Source organism: Hippopotamus amphibius, chromosome 3, assembly GCF_030028045.1.
Source record: "Hippopotamus amphibius kiboko isolate mHipAmp2 chromosome 3, mHipAmp2.hap2, whole genome shotgun sequence".
In the NCBI taxonomy this organism is placed as follows: Eukaryota; Metazoa; Chordata; class Mammalia; order Artiodactyla; family Hippopotamidae; genus Hippopotamus; species Hippopotamus amphibius.
Window position 1 is genome coordinate 112,216,837 of NC_080188.1, and position 22,866 is coordinate 112,239,702.

Sequence of the window (22,866 nt, forward strand, 5' to 3'; positions counted from 1 at the left end):
TGAAGAAATAAAGGGAATGAAAGCAAGAGAGAATGGGGGTGAGAGAAAGTTTGATTTTTAAAAGGGTACACACACTACCTATTATCTACACCTTACTTTTCTCATTTGATCATATAATAAAGGCAATTTTGTAAGAGTGCATATTTATCTCATACTTTCTGTACTGGGTATTGATCCATAATATGAACCTGAGCTGATCTACTTAATCTTATTTCCAAACGCTTGCTCTTGTAAATGCTGTTTCAGTGGACATCATGAACTTCTAAGGGGTTCTCGCAACCCCATGTTGCAGACGAAGGAACTAAAGCTGAAGGGGGTTACATCTTTGCCTCCATCAACTGGTAGGAAAAGAATTCAAGCCCAGATCTGCCTGTTTCCTTCCCACCTCCCAATGCTGAATATGAATGAAGCCTCAGAAGCCCTGAGACTCAGCAGAGGTTAAGCACATTCAAATTGCTCAAGCAGTTGGCGTTTTTCATCACAGGAATGATTTGATTTGCAAATACAGTCATCATAAATGAAACAAAGAATTTCATACTGAGACAGCCTACCCCTAATGTACACATTATGTGTCAGATGTGGGTGGTGGAAATTACACTAGTTTCATTAGCTCTTGAAAAGAGTTTTCATAATGTCTTATCTATACATCATTTGAGTTCAGAATGATTAAAGTCAAGTTGATATGATAAATGTAATTATAATTGCCCTATCAAGATTCTAGATTAAGTGGATCCCTGATCTTTTCTAGATTCCTCTAATAAGCATGTGTATCTAATCTGTGGATGCTTCCATGAGAGGACTGCATTTCAGTTATTTTACAGCAAATTAACCTGAGGAAGGAACTTGCACTAACTTATTTAACCTCAGCCCTCATTAAATGGTGAATTGAAGAGAATGGTTACTTGTCCATATAACTTACCCCACTGTGCTTACTTCTCAAATTATTTTAGACAACCAGAGGAGCCCATCAACAGCAGGATTACTTTGCTACACTCCTACCACTAAAGGCACATTCTTACTAACCAGCTCATGTATGGAGGTACATAGCTTAGCTTAGAGTTATTTATAAGATGATATATATTCCTTTACCCTGATATATATGTAAAAAGTGAGAGGACTATCTGGCTTGTGATGAACATCACCTAAAGGGAGATTATTGCTGAGGCTAGTGGTACAAACTTTCTGAAGCCTTCAAGCATGTATGGTCATGAATAAATCTCAAAAATTTCTTTCTCTAATTAAAACTCTACTAATTTCAGTACATTGAACTAAGACTAAAATGATAAATAGTTGAGAAGAGCTATAGGTTGCTAAAATGTACATACTTATGTTTGAATATTGCTTTATGAAATTATGCAAACCTGTTTAATATAGTGGAAATGTATGTTAATTTATGTATCTTAGAATCACAGATATTAGAAGTGAAACTTCTTCTGTGAAAAGTTCTTTGTTTTGAAGCTGAATCCATGGCTCACATATTACTTTTATGTGTTGGTTTCTTATCAAGAAAATGGAAAGAAATATTCAGAAAGAAAGACCCTGTTGAGCGTGCTTGCTATGAAACTCTAATTTTTAAAAAGTGACGTGAAATGTAAGAGCCTTTTCTATTCAAGAAGTCACAAAGATTTCCCTTTGTTTCTTGATCCCCCTCTTGGTCCTTTCTAGACTTTCAGTACTCATGACACAAAAAAAATAACACTGAAGTGACTGAATTCTTTCTTCTGGGATTTGGCGCCCAACATAAGTTTCAGTATGTCCTCTTCACTGTATTTCTAGTCATCTATGGGACATCCATGGTGGGTAATGTTGAAATGGTCCTACTCATCAAGACAGATTCCAGACTCCAAACACCCATGTACTTTTTCCTACAACATTTGGCTTTTGTTGACATCTGTTTTACCTCTGTTCTCACTCCCAAGATGCTACAGAACATCATAGTAGAAAACAAATCAATATCATTCAAGGGTTGTGTCATGCAGTTATTGGTTTATGGAACATTTGGGACCAGTGATGCCTACCTCCTGGCTGCTATGGCAGTGGACCATTATGTGGCCATCTGTAACCCACTTCACTATCCCATCGTCATGTCCCGAAGAGTCTGCATCCAGTTGGTAGTTGTTTCATATGTCATGGGCTCAATAAATGCTTCTGTGCACACAGGGTTTACATTTTCACTGGTCTTCTGCAAGGGTAATATCATCAATCACTTTTTCTGTGATGTTCCTCCAATTCTCGCCCTTTCAAGCTCCAACGTTGACATCAAAGTCATGCTACTTTTTGTCTTTGTGGGATTTAACTTAATGTTGTCTGTGGTGGTCATCACTTTTTCCTATGGGAATATCATAGCTGCCATCTTAAAGATCTCTTCTGCTGCAGGGAGGAAAAAAGCCTTCTCCACCTGTGCCTCCCACCTGACAGCTGTCACTATTTTCTATGGAACCCTCTTTTACATGTACTTACAGGCTCATTCTAATAATGCCCAGGAGAATATGAAAGTGGCCTCTGTATTTTATGGCATTGTGATTCCCATGTTGAACCCCCTGATCTACAGTTTGAGAAATAAGGAGGTGAAAGACTCTCTAAAAGTAATGAGGAAAAAATTCTTCTAGATTGGATCCTAATTGTTAAAATTCACATTAAAACATCCAGTAGAGATTTTATGCTACTTATTAATAAAATTTCTGAAATAAGCAACACATTCACATCTTAAAGTAATGATAATTTCTTTGAATGCAGGATATATGGTAATATCTCATAGAACAAATTTTCCCTTGGGTTTAGTTTCAGAAACATATCACATACTACCCTTGAAAAGGGGTTTTATTCAGATTATTTAAAATGCTAAGTATATAGAGACTTGACACAGTATATAGTTATTTCCAATACAATTCAGATATATTCTTAAAGACTAGAAAATCCCAATTCTGTATATAATCAATATTAAAATTGAGGTTCATGATTTGCTTTTCATTTAAAGTTCCCTAAGTTGTTTACAAAGAGGCTCTTCATATGTTCTGTTCCAACTATTGCATATACCTGAAATGTAAAATAAACGTACTGCTTTGAAAAGCACCTTATGACTCAGGCTGTCAGACTTCCTACCTGATATGCTTTTACTAGTTACCTTCTCTAACACTTGAAAACAACTATTTCTTATGTGATAGTATGACTTCATTTTGTCATTAGTTACCCACTTTCTTCTGAATCCATCTCTTTCTTCCATAAGATAAGGAAAGTCTTGGAAACATTTTCTACATAATTCTCCATTAGAGGTAGAAAATCTGGAATGTAGGTGGGTCTAATAGCCTAAAAAGTGGTCATTCACTTAGAACAGATATACCAATTATTTTAGTCCAAGAGATAACTTTAAACTATAGAAATGCAAAGAGAAATAGAAGAGAGGCCAAAAGACTTTTGAATCAGGAAGATAAACTAGTGACAAAAAGTTTTAATAGATAGATTCAGCGTAGGTAATGGAAACCTCCACATGAATCTAAAGATGTCATGCTAGCCAGATAAAAGAGTAATTTTCATGTTAAAATAATACTAGCCAATCTAATGAACAGGTCAGAAAATGTACTATTAAATAACAACACAAGGAGCATTGGGCAAATAAAAAAAAAAAGAAGATATAGTTTTCAAATACGATATCCTACATAAATTCTAAGAGAAGAGAGAAAAACTAACATGAAGTCAATGTAGCATGACCAGAATCTCCCCAGTAAAGACTGTGTCTATAAAGGAAGAGTTTTCTCTTGGACAGATCGAAATATCTTCAAAAACCAGGACCAGGGACTGTACTTGAGAATCATGGAAAGTAGGCAAGGGATGTCCTGAGACCCTGGAGGGGAAAACTGAAGACTAATGTACAGTATCATGACTTATAGTTAAAATATCGTATGGTATACTTCAATTTTTCTAAGCACAAAACAGAAAATCACATAGTACACTGCATTCAGTACTGAGGTGAAAATAAATCTCTAAAAGAAATATTTGGGGGCTTCCTAGGTGGCGCAGTGGTTAAGAATCTGCCTGACAATGCAGAGGTCACAGGTTCGATCCCAGCTCCAGGAAGATCCCACATGCCACGGAGCAACTAAGCCCGTGTGCCAAAAAAAAAAAAAAAAAAAAAAAAAGAAATATTTGGAAATCCCAAATAGGAGGAAAGAGTTGATCTGGGTTCCGACCAGGGAATGATTAGCAGTTATTAGTACTTGTCCAAGAGAGAAACTTCTTTGCAAACATTGTAAAGAAGAGTAATGGTCTGATGTTGCATGATCACATATGTTTCAGAAATCATCAGGTATACTTTAGGCTGCTTGGCCCCAGACTAGACTGAGACGAGCAGGAAATGTAGATCCCAGTCATACTGAATCAGTATTTTGTGCATCATTTTGTGTATTTATTTGCAATTTCAAGCATTTACTGATGGCCTAGTGTAAAATCAATGGACACCTGTAATGGAATCAGATGTTGTCCCTAGCAAGAGATTCAGGAAGTAACTACATGATTCAAAAGAAAAAAAAAAACCCTGTTTCACAAAGAAAAGGAGGGATAGAGATGTAGGACTGATTCCCTGCCTAGAATAGCAGTCCCAGAGCCTGAGAGAACCAATGCAAGTGTATCAAGAAGCCAAGAAAGGATGAAGACTAAACAAATATCCATGAAGCAGAAGCCCAAAGCCGAAACATCAAGAGGATACCCTCCTAAAGAGTGAGGTCACTCAAGAATAAAATCAATGAGCTATTTTATTCCACAACTTGGATGAATGTCCCAGGAATTATGCTCAGTGAGAAAAGCCAAACCCAAAAGTTATATACTGTATGATGCTCATTATATTAGAAATGACAAAATCTTAGAAATGGAGGACAAGCAGGTTAATGTTACCAGGGTTACAGACAGAATTAGGTTGGGGTAGGGGAGGAGGAGGTGGTGGTTAAAAAAGAATAATTCAAGAAACTTTGTGGTTTGAAAACTCTTCAGTATCTTGACTGTGGTCGTGAACAAAGGAAGCTACACAGGTGATAAAATGTTACAGAACATGATACCAACTTTGTCTCCAGAGACAAACTGAAAAAATCTGAGTAAAATCAGTGGACTGCATCAGTGTCAATATTCTGTTTGTGATATTATACTGTAGTTTCACAAAATACTCTGTTAGGGGGTTATTCAGTTTTCTGGTTTCTGCTCTAACAAGCTAACACAAATTTAGTGACTTAAAACAACACAAATGTATTATCTTACAGTTTTGAAAGTTAGCACGTAAAACTGGGTCTCTAAATAAAGCTGTCAGCAGGGCTCATTTTGGGAGTTTCTAGAAAAATCTATGTCCTTCATGGAAGCAACCTAAATGCCCATCAACAGATGAACAGATAAAGAAGATGTGGCACATATATACAATGGAATATTACTCAGCCATAGAAAGGAATGAAATGGAGCTATATGTAATCAGGTGGATAGAACTAGAGTCTGTCATACAGAGTGAAGCAAGCCAGAAAGAGAAAAACAAATACTATATGCTAACTCATATATATGTAATCTAAAAAAAAAATGGTACTGATGAACAAGTAACAGGGCAAGAATAAAGATGCAGATGCAGAGAATGGACTGGAGGACATGGGGTTGGGGGAGTGGGGGGCGAAGGGGAAGCTGGGACCAAGTGAGAGAGTAGTATAGACATACATACACTACCAACTGTAAAATAGATAGCTAATGGGAAGTTGCTGTATAACAAAGGGAGATCAATTCGATGATGGGTGTTGCCTTAGAGGGCCAGGACAGGGAGGATGGGAGGTATTTGCGGGAGGGAGGGGATATGAGGATATATTTATAAATACAGCTTATTCCCTTTGGTGTACCTCAAAATCTGGTACAAGAGTGTAAAGCAATTATATTCCAGTAAAAAGCTTAAAAAATATCTATGTCCTTGATTATCTCAGCTTCTAGAAGCTACCTGTATTCCTTGACTTATAGCCTGTTTTCTCCATCTTCAATACCAGCATTACAGCATCTTCAAATCTCTCTCCAACTCTCAGTCTTCTGCCTCCCTTTTCCAACGTTCAGGACTCTTGGAAAATCCAGAGTAGTCTCTCCATCTCTAGGTCAGCTGAGTAGCAACCTTAATTCCATCTGCATCTTATTTCCTCTTTGCCATGTAGCCTAACAGATTCACAGATTGCAGAAATTAGGATATGAAGATCTTTGTGAACTGTTTTCTGCATATCACAGGAGGAATCTGAACAAACTGTACAGGATCTCACTGTATTATTTCTTACAACTGCATGAAAATCTCTAATCATCTCGATAATTTGATTAAAATACACTTAATGAAATATTAACCTATTCTATATTAACTTCGTTTGACTGTGTTGATCATTATTTTCTCATGCACACATATCTTCCACCATCCTGAGCTTGCCCTCTGCTACAGAGGAGAAAAAGTCCTCCCCACAGTTGTCTTACTCCTGAGACCTCTCCTCATTTTCTTTGGAGCCCTCTCTTACATATACTAACCTCCTAGATCTACCAACTCTCAAGAGCAGGGAAAAGCATCCTTGTCTTGTGGCATTATGATTCCATGTTAAACCTCTTTACCTATTGCCTATGAAATGAGGAGGCAAAATAAGCTCTATAATCAATAAAGAATAAGGCCTTCTTGCTTGGGCATAAATTACTAACACTGAATGCGAGACATATGTAAGTGGTGAGTGTTCAACTGCATTTGATGTTGTCACATTGGCCATAACAAGTCACATGACAAACCCAGATTGAAAGATTTGGGGTAATTGACTCCAACTCAATGGATGACTCTGCAACATCATCTTGAAATGCTGAGGCTGCACTGAAAGAAAGAATTGGTGACCGTTTTTTTAACCTACCCACCATGTTTCTGCCTGGAGTAAACATTTTTCATACCATATGATATCATTTATATGTGGAATCTAAAACACAACTCAAATGAACTTAACCATGAAACAGAAACAAATTCACAAACATAGAGAACAGACTTGTGGTTGCCAAGAGGGAGATGTGGTGGGGGGAGGGGTAGATTGGCAGTTTGGGATCAGCAGATGGAAACTATTATATGTAGGATGGATAAACCACAAGGTCCTACTGTATAGCACAGGAACTATATTCAGTATTCCATGATAAATCATAATGGAAAAGAATATGAAAAGAAAGTGTATATGTATAACTGAATCACTTTGTTGTACACCAGAAATTAACACAACATTGTAAATCAACTATACTTCAATAAATTTTAAAAATGTTTTTTTAGCTGACACCCTGGGCAGGATATGATTCATAGTGCCATAGGTGCATGTGTGAGAAACACACTTCATCTCTGTAAACACAATGAAAATGTGTAGTTTGCTCATGATCAAAACCACAGTATCTAATAATTCAAGAATATATTAGGTGCTCATGAAATTATTACTGAACGAATGAACAGAGATTGCACCAAAAATCCTAACTGCAGTCAGTGCAATGAGAAAGAATGCTAGCTACACGCAGTACAGCTGACTGTCCTTGTAGCTTCCCATATTATAAGGGCCTTGGGGTTCCAGCAGCTGTCTCTAAGACTTTATGATAGAGGCTCAATTCTTCAACCAAAATTCAAAGTCAAGGATTAGCAAAGATGACTAACTTAATAGAAAATATCAGTCTAGACCAAGATGGAAGAATATACGTTATCACACAGAAGTTTTGAACAAGAGTGACCTGGAGAAGACAACACCTACAGAAACTTAAGACAAAAATCTACTCACTATCCCTTATGTGTGTTTACTAGCTGTGGCAACATATAGTTGATTTTTAATCCACTGTCCATTCTCCTCTTATTCCTTCCTAAAAAGAACCCAGTACTATACAGAAGGTGATGTAGCCAGATAAATATGTATTTTACTTCTCATCTTCCACTGTATCTGGAGTGCTATCTGTCTTAGTTTGGGTTAGTGAGATATGTCCTTGGGTAAAGGTAAAGTATGTGGTGGGGTGGAGAGGGGGTGCAGTGAAGAATTAACCTCCCCTAAAGAAAGTCTGGCCTTTGCCTTCACCTACTGGGAACTGATCTCTAAGCCCCTGAAATACCTACCTTATAGGAGTGTCTTTCTTTGCTTGGAGGCTTTGGCCACTAGACAGTCTAACAAGGTGATGTATGATGGGGGCTTGGGGATAGGCCCAATCAGTTCCAACCTCCAGAGGAACTGGGGACTAAAGGTATAACACTGAGCATCCAGGAGGGAGTGAGAACTAAAGATCAGCCACATGAAAAATGGCATAGAGCCCAGAAAGAAGCTGTGCACACCCAAGGCACAGCTGAGATTCTAGATTGGCCATACTCCATGCATATCTCCATATATTGACACCCAGGGTGGGTTATGCATCCCTAAGGATGATGGAAACTTCAAGTCTGGAATCCTCACAGACCTTGTCCTCTCTGCATCTTCCTTTGACTAGTTATAATTTGCATCCTTTTGCTATAGTAATACTGTAATTGTACGTATAGTGCTTTCCAGACCTATTAGTCAGTTCAGGCTCTATTACAGTTTTCATAGACTGAGTGGCTCTAAGCAACAGAAAATTACTTCTCACGGTTCTGGAGGTTAGAAGTCTGAGATCAGGGTGCCAGCAAGATTTGGGTCTGGTGAGAGTATTTTTCTGGACTGCAGACTGCCGACCTGTCACTGTGTCATCACCGGGTGTATAAAGAGCTGGAGAACTCTCTGGGGTCTCTTTTAAGGGCAATAGTCCCATGCATTAGGTCTGCACCCTCATGACTTCATTACTTCCCCAAAGCCCACCTCCTAATACCATCACACTGCAGGTTAGGATTTCAACAGATAAATTATAGAGAGACACAAACTTTCAAGCCATGACACAGAGTGATTTTAGTGAATTATCAAACCTAAGGATGATTGTGGAGACCCCTAATGAGAAGTACAAATGAGAGTGGCTTTGAGAACCCTTCAGTTTTTGACTAGTATCTGATGTCAGTTCTATGGGAACTATCCGGTCATACTGTGCAGTTCACTAAACTTTTGGAAGAGAATTATCCCAAGCAGCACAGGGAGGGAGAAGGAAGAATGAGACAGAAGGTCAAAAGCAAGGAATGGATGAATGACAGCCAGGAAAGTGGAACTCAATCCCACAGGGGACGTTGGTAAACTATGTGGAATGTTCTGCACAGCTGTCCTTGTGAAGAACAAGAGCTTAAGACAGTTATTCACTTCCACTCCCGTGTTGCTGTATGGTCACCCAATATCTTCCATGGATTCTGATATATTCCTGAGACAGAGAAGCAGAGAAATACTGTAGGAAGCCTGCCTCTAGTAGCACAGATAGAGCTGTCCACCACAGTTGCACTGAGATCAAGTAGCTGAGATGTGGTGCAGGACACAGAGGTTTCTGCTATTCCAGGAAGCACAGTTCTAGCCAATGAGATATAGGTAGATGTCTGCTAGATTGGGGGAAAGCTTTTGTTTTCCTGATCAAGAGGGCAGAGGGGAAGCTGGGATAAAGTGAGAGAGTAGCATTGACATATATACACTACCAAATGTAAAATACATAGCTAGTGGGAAGCTGTTGCATAACACAGGGAGATAAACTCGATGATGGGTGATGACTTAGAGGGCTGGGATAGGGAAGTGGGAAGGAGTCACGGGAGGGAGGGGATACAGGGATATATGTATAAATACAGCTGATTCACTTTGGTGTACCTCAAAAGCTGGCACAACAATGTGAAGCAATTATATTCCATTAAAGGGGTTTAAAAAAAAAATAATGTGTATGTGGTTATCACAGTACCCTCCAGGATCCTTTTTCCTGCTTTGAAAGGGAATGTGATGTCTGGCACTATAATAGACATGTTAAACTGTGAGGCAACCAGCATATGGAAAAGACAAAGCAAATCACAAAATGTGAGTCTTGACTTTCAAACTAATGCTAGGAAGGAAATTTAAGTCTCTGTTTTTGCAAAAGTAACAGCCAAAATTAAGTTGGATTTTCATCTACTCACAGTGGGAGACACCCCGGAGACACTGGTCATTGAATAAGGAATATTAAATGTCAGTTCGCCACCCTGTGGCAATAACTTGCCTTCAGGCAAAGAAGCTACGGACTTATTGAATCTGGCTTTCTCCATAGATTAAAGGTGTAGACCTAACAGCATCATAGCCAAACACTAATCAAAATCTCTTATTCCACAGATTGGTATCTGAAATACTCTGATGATGCAAATTGTAACTGGAAGAAAGGGTGTCTTTATCCAGGATTGATTTTTAAAATATAAACATTATTAGAAAAAAAGAAAGAAGGAATCAAGAGTCAATTTTTTCTTCAAATTAAAAAAAATTCTTCACAGTGATAATCTAAAAAAATTATTCAAAGTGTAATAACTCTATATTTGTCTGATTACGGACATATGGAGTTAAATTGAGATTAGCTTTGGATTTCTTTTTTCCACATAGTCATATTTTTTGCTGATTATGGTGACAAGGTCGATTTTCTAGAACTGAACACCAATTCTTAAACATAGTAAAAATTGCTCAACCTGATTCATAAGAAAAAAATTTTAAGGAGTCCTATAACAACACCACACAGGAATAAAGTCCCTAAGGACAGTAACAAGATTAAATGAATCTTCTCTAGAGGAAGCTTAAATGTTCTTCAGCTGAAAATAACTACTGAACATTGTTTCTTCGGATGCCATTACAGCCCCTGGAAGCTCAGGTTCTCAAGGGAGCAAGTATCAATCCCTTAGGCTCCAGCTTAAACTCCCCAGTTAGAAGGAAGCACAGAGACCTTGGTGGTCAAGTTGCCCATACCTGTTGCAGAAAGAGAATCTGGATGCACCCCTCATGTAAGTAAAAAAAAATAGCACAGCCCACTTTTCAAAATCAGCCATGTGTCATCCCACTGTGTGTGGATCTGGTAGAGCAAAGGGATCACAGCCAAAGTTCTAGTAAGTTTCACCCCAAGGCCAGGACTAATCACTTCTTGCCTGATAACACAGTGGTAATGGAGTGAGGGAACTGAAATTGGCTGTGTGTTGTCTGTGAATTGTATGAATAAACAATTGATTGAAAGATTAAATGAATGAATGAGTAGTGAGTAGTATATGGCTTTAGTGTGTTACTTGCATGTACTGTGATGAGTTTTGAGGGCCCATTCAGTGCCTGGCCCTGTGCTGGGCAGTTTATATAAATGACCTCACTTTAAGTCACATCATTACAAAGACTTTACTTCTTTCCCTTCCCCTTCCTTCTTAAAACAATTAAAGCTATTTTAAAATGAAAGGGTGATGAAATTTGAGTTTAAAGTTTTCTTATCACTACTCAGATGCCCAAAGATAACCATTAAAAGTTTGGTAAGAGTCTTTTCAGAGCTTTTTCACAGATAAACAAATAAAAAGAAAAAGAGAGAGGGGGAGTAAGAAAAAAAACAAGTTTTATATTAAGAGAGTCCAGCTCTACATGTTATTCTGCAACGTGCTTTTTTCATTTGACAATATGATAAGATCACCTTTCCATAAGAGTATGTATTTATCAAGACTATGGATTGATTCATAATATGAATCTATTCTGATTTATTTAACTCTACTTCCAAACTTTTGCTATTGTACACAGTGTCACATTGAGCATTATTACCTTCTATGTAATTCTGTGACCCCTGTTTTATATAAGGTAGAACTGAGGCTGGGGGAGTTATATCATTTAACTCTATGAAGTGGTGGGACCAGATTTCAAAACCAGGTACTTGCTCCTGTACAATGCTTGATACAAATGAAGCTTCAGAAGCACCAGGTTTCAGTATACTTTAAGTGTGTTCAAAATACTCAAGTTCTTGTGTGTGTGTGTGTGTGTGTGTGTGTGTGTGTGTGTGGTGTTCCTTGTACTGGTTCTTTGTACCTAGCTCTTGAAAAATGTCATGTCATACATTTTATCTGAATTCAAAATGATTAAGGTAACACAGCAAGTGTCATTATCTCATCAAGATTCTAGTTTAAGTAGACTCATGACCTATGCTAACTTCTTGTGACAAGTGCTGTCATCCTCTGGATGGAAGCTTCTTCTAAAAGGTTGTGTTGAATCTATTTTACAGTAAATTTACCTAGGAGACCAATCTCACATACATAGGAGCCTTTAGCCCTCACTAAATGTTGAAAGGAGAGAATTGTTTCTTGCTCCTTCACTACGGTGCTTTGCTACACTCCGCACCACTAGAGGCACCTTCTTATCCCAAACTGACCATCACATCTGTGGAGCTACAGCTCTGCCTGGTGTTACTGACACCAGAGTAAGGAGCCCTCTACTGAGGATGTGGGGATGTGGGGTTTTTTGTGAGGAACTTCTGTCACTGAAGAATATTTAGGGTGCATAAAAATATATTTAAAATAATGTAACCAGCATTCATGTAGCCACCATGTAACTTCTGCAACTTGCTTCTTATTACTCAGGTTTCCATTTCAGGGAATTATCAATATAGATGTTGTAGCACCAGTTTACTGAATTCTCACTGATTTATTAATAGTTCTTATTTTCTCTATGTTCAGGAAAGCTGCTATGAACAGTCTTCTGTGTGTATATTTACATGTGCACATATTCATACACATACTTACATGTGTATGTGTGTCACTGTATCCTTGTTCATGTGGTCATAAATTTATCTAGAATATGTACTTACAGTGGAAATTCTGGACTAAAGGGTGGCATGTATTGAATTTTATTATTTTCAAACTTGTCTCCAACATGACTGTTCTAATTTACCTTCTGACCAGAAATATGGGAGTCCACATTCTCACCGAAACTTTGCATTTTAGACTGAGGAGAGTAAAATTATATTTCAATGCAGTATTAATGTACAATTGTCTGATTACTGGTAAGTTGTGTATATATCCATATTTCTATAGACCATTTAAGTCTTCCTTTTATAATTATCCTGGTTACGTCTTTTGTGAGTTTTTTCCATGTGGCAGTTTATAGAAAATACTTGAATATACTGGGTACTGATTGTTTGACATTTATGTGCATTTCAAACAAATTTACCTCAGTAAATATTATAATTATTTGTTCCGAAAATGTTTGGTAGAAGTTTCCTGTAACATAATTGGGTCTAGTGTCTGTGTGTAAAAAGTCAGATCACTTAATGGTTTCAAAATATTTGAATATTTTGCATTTACAAAAACAGAGACACACACAATGACTACTCTCACTCTCTATCCCATTATCCTCCCTTACTTTAAAAAATAAGTATTGAGAAAACACGAATAACATTTATCAAATTATATATATGATATAAAATGCCATGGTGCCACAAATACCATGTGCCAGCAACCTAAAATGAAAAAACAAAAAATTTTATTATTGCTTTTTACCATCCTGGGGAAATGAACTATGAAATTAAATTTATTTTTCAAAAGAACAAACAATAAAGCAGATAAATGAAGAACTGCTATTATAAATTTAAGGATTTCTGTTCTATAAAGTATAACAGAGGCAAAATTAATAATGATAGAGTGTGAGAAAAACTTTTCAGTCAAAAACTGACAAGAAATTCAAGTCTTGGATAAACAAAGAATATCTAAAATCAACTCAATGGAAATATTTTCAAACACTGTAAATAGGCAATTTGCAAAACAATAGAACCTTCAGATTCTAAGAACATTAGCCAATGATCAAATTTACTTGCAATTAAAGGGGAAAAATGAATAAAAGTTAGATAAGACTTTGCACCTATTTTCCTGGCAAAAACAATATTAGGAAAATGCCAATGTTCACTAGCAAATGAGGACATGGGAACCCCATGCACAGATAGGAGGAGTGTACACTGGCACATCCATTATGGAAACTGATCTGGAAAACCTTGGTCAGGTTAAATATGTGCATACCTTCAGACTCAAAACATTTGTCCCTAGGAATACACTGTACAAAAAATTTCACTCTGAGTTACTTGCAGTAGAGACAAGTTGTAAGCAATCTGCTATCCATCACTAGTAAAGTACGCAGGTAAATTATGATGGGTGGACACCATAGACCAGTGCTACTCAATGTGTGGTCCCTGGCCAAAAACCAGTCCTTGGACTCTCTGTTTCCACTCTATGATGAGCTAACTACAGAAAGTGAGACTGAGCATTTAAACTGTCACAAAATTTGGCAATGCTGAGAACTTTTTATTGTTTTATTCAAAAATATGGGGCCACACCAGATTGGAAATTTTACAAAGAAAATTATCCTTTACCATAAATACTTCAATAAACACTTCCATAAGGGACTCTACAATTTCATGATACCATCACGGCAGAGAAGAGCTACTAAGGAAGGGAAAATGAAAAAATGAAAATATAGTGATAAATGTAAATAAGATCATGCAGAACTCTATGGATATGTGAAGATTTCAAATGCAATGATTAGTATTTTAGCAAATTGGATTTTCTAATTAAAATACAAAGAACATAAAAGAAAGTATAATTAAATAAAAGTATTTCTTTATGTATGTCTCATTTGTCCCTGAATTGATGTAGTTATGAAATACCCATCACTTTGCACCCTAAGAACATAGATGCTGTTTGGTCCATGACAACATCCCCAAACAATAGATGAAAATGACTAAGTCAAATGTCAAGGTTCAGCCTTTGAAAATCTAAGTCCATTATGTCATGAAAATTATTCTCTGACCCCACTATGAACTTAAATATTATATCAGTTCCAATTCCGGAATTATGTAAAAGATCACAATAGTCTTATCTTTCTCTGCTCTTCTTTCTCTGAAACTTTTCAGCTGATACTTAATCTTTGCCAGCCATGGAACAAACCAATGGCACAGAAGTGACTGAATTCATTCTCCTGGGATTCGCTGGTCAACACAAGACTTGGCATGTCCTCTTCATGGTATTTCTAGTGATCTATGTGCTCACCCTAGTGGGTAACATTGGCATGATCCTACTCATCAAGACTGAGTCTTCCCTTCACACCCCCATGTACTTTTTCCTCCAAAACTTGGCTTTCGTTGACCTCTGTTATGCCTCTGCTATCACTCCCAAGATGTTGCAGAATTTGAAGAGCACAAAAAAATCCATCTCACTCATAGGATGTGTGGTGCAGTTACTAGTCTATGGTACTTTTGTAACAAGTGACTGCTACATCCTGGCTGCTATGGCCGTGGACCGTTATCTGGCCATCTGTAACCCACTCCACTATCCAACAGTCATGTCCCAGAGAGTCTGCATTCAACTCTTAGTTGGTTCATACTTCATGGGTTTCCTAAATGCTTCTGTAAACACAAGTTTTACTTTCTCACTGAACTTTTGCAAATCCAATAAAATTAACCACTTTTTCTGTGATGAACCCCCAATTCTGGCCCTCTCATGCTCCAGTATTTACTTCAACATCATGCTACTAGCAGCCTTTGTGGGGTTTAACTTGACATTCACTGTGTCAGTCATCATTGTTTCCTACATATTTATCCTGGCTGCCATCCTGAAGATCTCTTCTGCTGCAGGGAGGAAAAAAGCCTTCTCCACGTGTGCCTCCCACCTGACAGCTGTCACCATTTTCTATGGGACTCTCTCTTACATGTATCTGCACCATAGTACCATAGAGTCTCAAGAGCAAGAAAAAATGGCTTCTGTGTTTTATGGTATTATGATCCCCATGTTAAACCCCCTCATCTACAGCCTGAGAAACCAAGATGTGAGAAAAGCTCTAAAAGGGGTTGGAAAGAAGTGTTTCTAGATTGAACACCAATTACAAACACAACATGGTTCAACAAGCAAACCAACAGTTCTCTCTTATTTATCAACAGCAGAAGTTGTGGCAAATATTCATGAGTTCCAAAGGCATTCCTTAATTATATCAAGAGATACAAAGTGTAATGAAAACATCTCAAGTGATTAAATGTTTCTAATTCATATGTTTCTTAAAAAGAAAACATCTGGAAAGATTTTTGATACTGCTTTTGTACATCTTGAGAGTGCTTTTTTCACATACCTGCTCTTAAAAAAGAAAAGAAAAATCAAGACAAATGTATAAAAAAAAAATTTAACATACCCACAACAAGTATAATATAAAAAGATTCACCAGGACAAAAATCTTTTCTGGTTTCACTTGAGAGGTACTATTACTCCTTTGACTCTATAGCTAAGCTATTTCAAATTTGTAAAGAATAATTGAAACAGCCATTTTTCGGAAAAAATGTGCAGAAAAGAAAAAGGGATAAAAACACTTGAGTGAAGCCACATGTATATACAGGTATTATGGAGCAATATCCCTCCATTCTATACCTGGTCCCTAACCAACCAGGAAACTGACACAGGAATCAGGCAAATATAGATCATATCAACTTATTTTGGTAAAACTGTATTTTAAATATAACTCGAATCTCCAGCTATACTGTCTTGCATGTTTTGGTGCTACAGATCAGAATCATTTATCCAGTATTGTGCCTTGTTTGCATCCATCTCCAAGAATGCGGAGATATGGGAATCCAGGTTAAACAGAGGTCATACCTAGGCTGTGACATGAATGTTCTATCCACTTGGGAAAAAAACAGAATCAATCACATATGCATTCTATTGACAGACATGTTATCAAAAAGGCTGAGATCATGTGTTTTATAGTTCTTCTCTCGATCTCATAAATCAGTTAAACCATAGGATGTTGTGAGTGAGAATGATTGACAGGATGAGAGTCCACTGCCTTTTCCAACATTTCCAAATTCCGAATCATAGGCTGAATTATGAGCACAGAAACATTGTAATATACACCTAATCACAATACAAACAAAAGAATCCAGATGGTTCCAGCACTGTAGCAGAGTGAACGTTTCTGCACTCTGGGAAAGACATCTCAAAATTAGGAAACTCTCATCTTACTAATGTTGTTGGTGATCTGCCCATATTATCCTCTGCAGAGAGAAGCTTTTCTTTTGCTTGGAATGTTAGGAAATCCTCTCCTGGCAGGGAAGGAGAGGTGTTTATCTTTACTACCCTGAACCATCTCTGCAGACAGAGACAACTCTAAGTTTTACTACTCTGATATGCCTCCTTATACAAACATTCTTAAATGTAATGTCTGTAAATACCTTGTATAAAGGAATTGAACTGTGAAGAATTATTCAAGGTAAAAATCTGTATATTAAATAATATCGCCTTAATATTCACAAAGTGAAAAAAATAGGAAATACATGGATGAAAGAAACACAAGCATGCTGTAATAGTACATGTTAATTTACCTCTTCCAGTTCATGACACATCAAGTTGAGAAAAAAAATTCTTTTTTTTTTTGAGAAAAAGAATTCTTAAAGTTGCAGAACTTTTTGATGTAATTAGTGAAAGTAAATATGTACAGAAACTCTATATTGTTGAAGCCTACAATCAAACACACCTATAGTCAAAATTTAGGTTTATTTTAATTCTGCAGCTCACTCCACAGAAGCTATAGACATCTCGGTAAGAGGAAGTGGGAGTGGGATTTTTATGGGATACAGGATTTGCTGACTGAATCCAAGTATGGATTAGGGAAGCAGACTAGACACTAGATTTGGATACTGTCAAAGATGTAAAGATCAGCAACTGGCTATCTCAGTAATCATTGCTAAAGTGGTGGAAGCGTTAAAGTAGGAAAAGTTATGTCATTGGTGAAAAAGTAGCAGATACTTAGAAGAGAGATTTTTTCATCTTTTCACAGTTGCCTTTTGAACTTGGGTTGTCCAGTTAGAAACACTGTTTCTTATTGGCTTTTTGTGACCATTGACATTGTATTAGACACATCACAGTCTGATATATTGGCAGAACTGATTTTCATCTTCATAATAACTTGAAACCAGGAAAACATTTCTTTATTCCTTCTTTTTCTTTCTGTCTTTCTTTCTTTCCTTCCTCCTTCCCTCCCACCCTTCTCTTTCTTTCCTTTTTTTCTTCTTTCCTGTTTCCTTTTTATGTGCCCATAGAAGAATATCAGAAGTACAATTAACTCCAAACATCAGAAATAGTGGAGAAAAAATTCTCTGATCTAATGAAGTATATCTAGAATTTGATAGTAAAGCTTGAAGGTAAAACACCTAAAATTCTACCATTTAGACCTGAAACTCTTATTTAAACAAACCTTTGTTAAAGATGAAATAAAATCAAAATTAACAAATATTTATAAAATAGTATTTTACAAACTACCACATAAAAATCTATAAACTACAAGCAGTATTCAAATAAAATTTTATAATTCTATAAATACTTGTGTTAATAAATAGGAAATAATAATAAAGTAAATATACATTTCAAGGCATGAGAAAATAATATTAAGGAGAGGAAAAGAGAGTAGTAACTATTTTTAATTGATATTAAAAATCCCATAAATGACAAATAATAAATGAAAGAACTCATTCTCTGAAGCTAAAAGTATCAATAAAATGGATAAATCATTTAGCTAATTTATCAAGAAAAATAATACTATGAAACAAAGAAAATTTTTAAATGAGAGAAGAATACCTAGATCTACAATATCCAAATGTATTAGGGAAACTGATGGAATGAATGTTATTTACTAAGAGAATATAGATTGCTGAAAGTTACCACAGAAGAGATTAAAGAGCAATTAACATAGAAGAAAAAAAGTACTGATAGTGCAGGCTTCATCCCAAAAAAGCACCAAGCCCCTTTGGAAGAGCAAAAAAAGCTAGAGTGGTCAAAAATAGTTTTTAAATGAAGACCAAAGTTGAAGGTCTAAGCTGCCAGTTTTCAAGTCTAACTTAAAGATATGGTAAATAAATCTTGTAATAACATAAGGAAGATATACTGACCAATGGAACAAATTTAGAGTGAAAAAATAGATCAACAAATATATGATCAGCAGATTTTCAACAAAGTACTAAGCCAATTTCATGATGAAATTATTTTTTCAAAAAAATTATGTTGAAAACAACTGTATAGTCTCCCTTCCATATCTGCAGTTTCTGAATTAGTGGATTCAATCAACTACAGATTGAAAACATTATTATTTACCTATATGGTGTTTCCCTGGAAGACCCCACTAGCATGGCTGTTGTTATTTGACCTAACTCAAAGCTCATCCAATGTAGAGACACTTTTTTCTCAAAGGCATTTGTTTAAAAAAATATGTAGGTAAGTGTTGAGCCAAATCAAGAAGATTAAAAATAAAAGCTGGAGAATGAAATTTTCACAGGGGTATTAAAAAATTCCAAAATATTCCTGAGAATTTCAAGACTTTGACCATCTGTAGGACTGTGAGCTTTCCTAAGGCTGCATTCATTTCCAAGAAAGACATAGGGAAATTGTAAACAGTCACTCTAGCCAATGCTAAGGCCATACTCAAGCAGGAAGTCAAGGCTAGGTGGCATTATAAAGTAGCTTTACTAACAGTTAAATGCATAACACAACATATACTCAGAGCTTGTTGGCAAAGACTGGGAGATTTATAGCTTCCAGAAATTTCAATAAATATCTTTCCAATCACAAGCCAACCACCAAATTAACTGAGCAGAGACACTTCAATGACCACACAACAAAAGAAATATAATCTTTACAGGATTCATTCAGATGAGTCACTAAAAACACAAACATTAACAAGAACAACAATCAGAAACAATAACAAATGCTGGAGAAAAAGGATAATCTGACTTCCAGGGTTGCCACTTTTTATTATTACAAAATACTTATTTTTCAAAAAGAAAATTGTGAGAAATGAAAGAAAAGAAAATATGACAGACAACAATAGAAATTATCATTGAGAAAGCTCATAGTTTAGACTTACTAGACAAAGATTTTAAATCAGCTATTTTAAGTATGTTCAAAGAACTAAAGAAAATCATTTCTAAAGAACCAAAGGAAAATATGAGAATAATGTTTCATGAGAAAAGAGAATATCAGTAAAAGATATGAATTAGTTTTTAAATGGGTATTCTAGAGTTAAAAAGTAAAATTAATGAAATGAGAAATTTACTATAGAGGCTCACCAGCAGATTTGAACAGGCAGAAAATAAAATCAGCTTACTTTAAGCTGAATTAATTGATATTATCCAATCTGAAGAATGGAAATTAAAAACAATGAAGGAAAATAAGCAGTCTGAGACACTTGTAGGACGCCATCAAGCATATGAACATATACATAAAGGGAATCCCAGAAGGAGAGATGAGAAAGAGACATAAAAACTACTTTAAGGTAAATTGGCTGAAAATATCCCAAATATGAAAAACATTCATCTTCACAGCCAGGATTCTCAGTGGACTCAAAATAGAATAAGAGAAAAGAGATACACACCTAGACAATATATATTCTGTCAAAATTCAAAGACATAATCTTGAAAGAAGCAAGATAGAACTGACTGATCACCTAAGGAAGATTCTTAATAAGATTAATGCCTGTTTCTCTTCAAAAAGCATGGAAGCCATAAAAGTAACATATTTTAAGTGCTGACACACAAAAAAAGCTATTAACAAAAAGATCTATATACATAGAACTATTTTTCAAAAATGAAGAAGAAATGAAGGTATTTCTAGGTAAACAAAAGCTAAAGGACATTATCACAAGTAGACCTGCCCTACAGGAAATGCTAAAGAGAGCCATTCAAGCTGAAATGGAAGAACTAGAAACCGTATGAAGAAATAAAGGGCACCAGTAAAGGTAATAACGTGGATAAGCATAAAAGCCAGGATATTATTTTGGTTTGTAACTCTTCCTTTTTTCCTATATGATTTAAAAGAAAAATGCATAATATAATAATTATAAATAAATGTTAATGGGCACACAATGTGTAAAGAAATAATATGTGACAAAACCACATAAAAGAAGGGAGGGTGGGGGTGGAGTCAAGGGAGGGAGGGAATACGGGAATATGTGTATAAAAACAGATGATTGAACTTGGTGTACCCCCAAAAAAAATAAATAAATAAAATTTTAAAAAAATTAAAAATAAAATTAAAAAAAAAGAAAGAAATGAATGGATAGAGAAGATGTGGCATATATATATACAATGGAATATTACTCAGCTATAAAAAGAAATGCGATGGAGCTATATGTAATGAGGTGGATAGAACTAGACTCTGTCATACAGAGTGAAGTAAGTCAGAAACAGAAAGACAAATATTGTATGCTAACTCATATATACAGAACCTAAAAAAAAAGAAAGAAAATGTCACTGATGAACCCAATGACAAGAGAAGAATAGGGATGCAGATGCAGAGAATGGACTTAAGGACATGAGGTTTGGGGGGGCGGGGGTTGAAGGGGAAGCTGGGATGAAGTGATAGAGTAGCATAGACATATATATACTACCAACTGTAAAATAGATAGCCAGTGGGAAGTTGCTGTATAACAAAGGGAGATCAACTCGATGATGGATGATGCCTTAGAGGGCCGGGATGGGGAGGATGGGTGGGAGTTGCAGGAGGGAGGGAATATGGGGATATGTGTATAAATACAACTGATTCACTTTGGTGTACCTCAAAAGCTGGTACAAGAGTGTAAAGCAATTATATTCCTATAAAGAAAGAAAAAAGAAAAAGAAGAGAAAATATAGAATAGAAATGTTAAAGAGAGGAGAAAAGAAGATAGAGGAGATAAACTCAGCACTGCAGTAAAGCTAGATAGAAATAGATATATATAAAAAGGATAAATATAAAAATAAAAGTAAAAGTTAGGATAAAAAATGTGTTATAAAACATGAAGATCCCTTAGGACTAAGATCATAATTAAAAAAAAAAAAAAAAGCCAGCACTGACAACAGAATGGATCAAATCAATAGAATTAATAATAATAATTTTGTTTCCTTGGAGTCTCAGCTGTAAGTGTCCTTGTACACCCCTTGAGCCTCAAGCCACCTTTGCCTCCCTGAGAGGCCCTGGATTGGACTCTGAATCTGCTGTGGGTCCTATGGGGTCCACTAAGGCTCTGGTCTGGCCCAATTCCTGTGTGTGCCTGCTCCCAAAGTCCACAGCTGCCAGGGCTGGACCTTTTTCAATTGTGGGAACGTTTATTGTCTACTCAGATATTTCAAAGACACGGGGTCTACCTAGCTGATCACGGGGATTTAGACTGCAGCTTGTATATCTATGGAAAGATTTTAGAACCTCTTCCTTAGTCCCCATGTCCCTGGTGTTCAGCTTTGGTTTTATCCCTGCTTCTGTGTGTGGTCCAAACACCAGAGTCTGGTCCTGATGCTGCCTTGGAGTTCTTTGGGTCTGCGTCAGTGAGGGTTTCCTTTATTGTTCATTTGCAGATGCAGGTGTGTGGGGAGAGAGAGGCTTTGATAGTGGCTCCTCTCCCTGTGTGTGATGCAACAATAGCTCCCTGCTTGGATCACAGGAGCCCTGAGGGTGACTCTGGATGTGCAGGGATGCCGGTGGCTGTGGGTATAGGAAATTTGGCCTTAGTGTGGTTCTTTACTGGTGCCCAGCATAAGGTGCCTGAGGGCCAGCACACAGGCACTTTTTGTATTACTCTGTGACCAGCAGAGCTTCCTTTATTGTTCATCTGTAGGCGCCGGTGTGTGGGGAGAGCGAGGGTACACTAGTGGCTCCTTCCCTTGGGTGTGAGTCAGCAGTACTGCCCTGCCTGGGTCCTGGGAGCCCTGGCAGCAGCGGCAGTGCCTATTGTACAGGGAAGCCAGGAGGCTTGGGTGAAAAGGAATGTCTCTAGAGATGGCCCTCTCTGCCAACTTCTTCTGGCTCTCAGCAGCAGGCACACTAGACCAGCCCCTGAGGGGTCTTCTTCTATCCTTTGTTGACTGCAACAGCCAGTCCCAAAGGGGGCCTCCCTTTGTTCCTCACAGGCACTGAAAGAGGGACTACAGCAGTGGCTCCTCCCCCCGCTTATGACTCAACAGTAGCTCCCTGCAACCATGGCAGCCCAGTTTTCC

General features: G+C 36.9%; 2 protein-coding genes across 2 annotated transcripts; both read left to right on the forward strand.

Moving 5' to 3' along the window:
* Positions 1 to 1,691: 1,691 nt before the first annotated feature.
* LOC130850155 (olfactory receptor 5AK2-like) lies at positions 1,692 to 2,609 on the forward strand (the record flags this gene model as incomplete). Its single annotated transcript, XM_057729544.1, has 1 exon — positions 1,692 to 2,609. A coding segment is annotated over one exon (918 nt), but the record flags the coding sequence as incomplete, so codon positions are not given.
* A 12,192-nt stretch (positions 2,610 to 14,801) lies between these two features.
* Positions 14,802 to 15,731, forward strand: LOC130849966 (putative olfactory receptor 5AK3). The gene has a single exon (XM_057729236.1). It carries the CDS (start codon positions 14,802 to 14,804, stop codon positions 15,729 to 15,731), a length of 930 nt encoding a protein of 309 aa, XP_057585219.1.
* The last annotated feature ends 7,135 nt before the right edge of the window (positions 15,732 to 22,866 follow it).

Coding starts and splice junctions, on each gene's coding strand:
- LOC130849966 (XM_057729236.1), top strand. CDS start 14,802: ATGGAACAAACCAATGGCACAGAAGTGACTGAATTCATTCTCCTGGGA.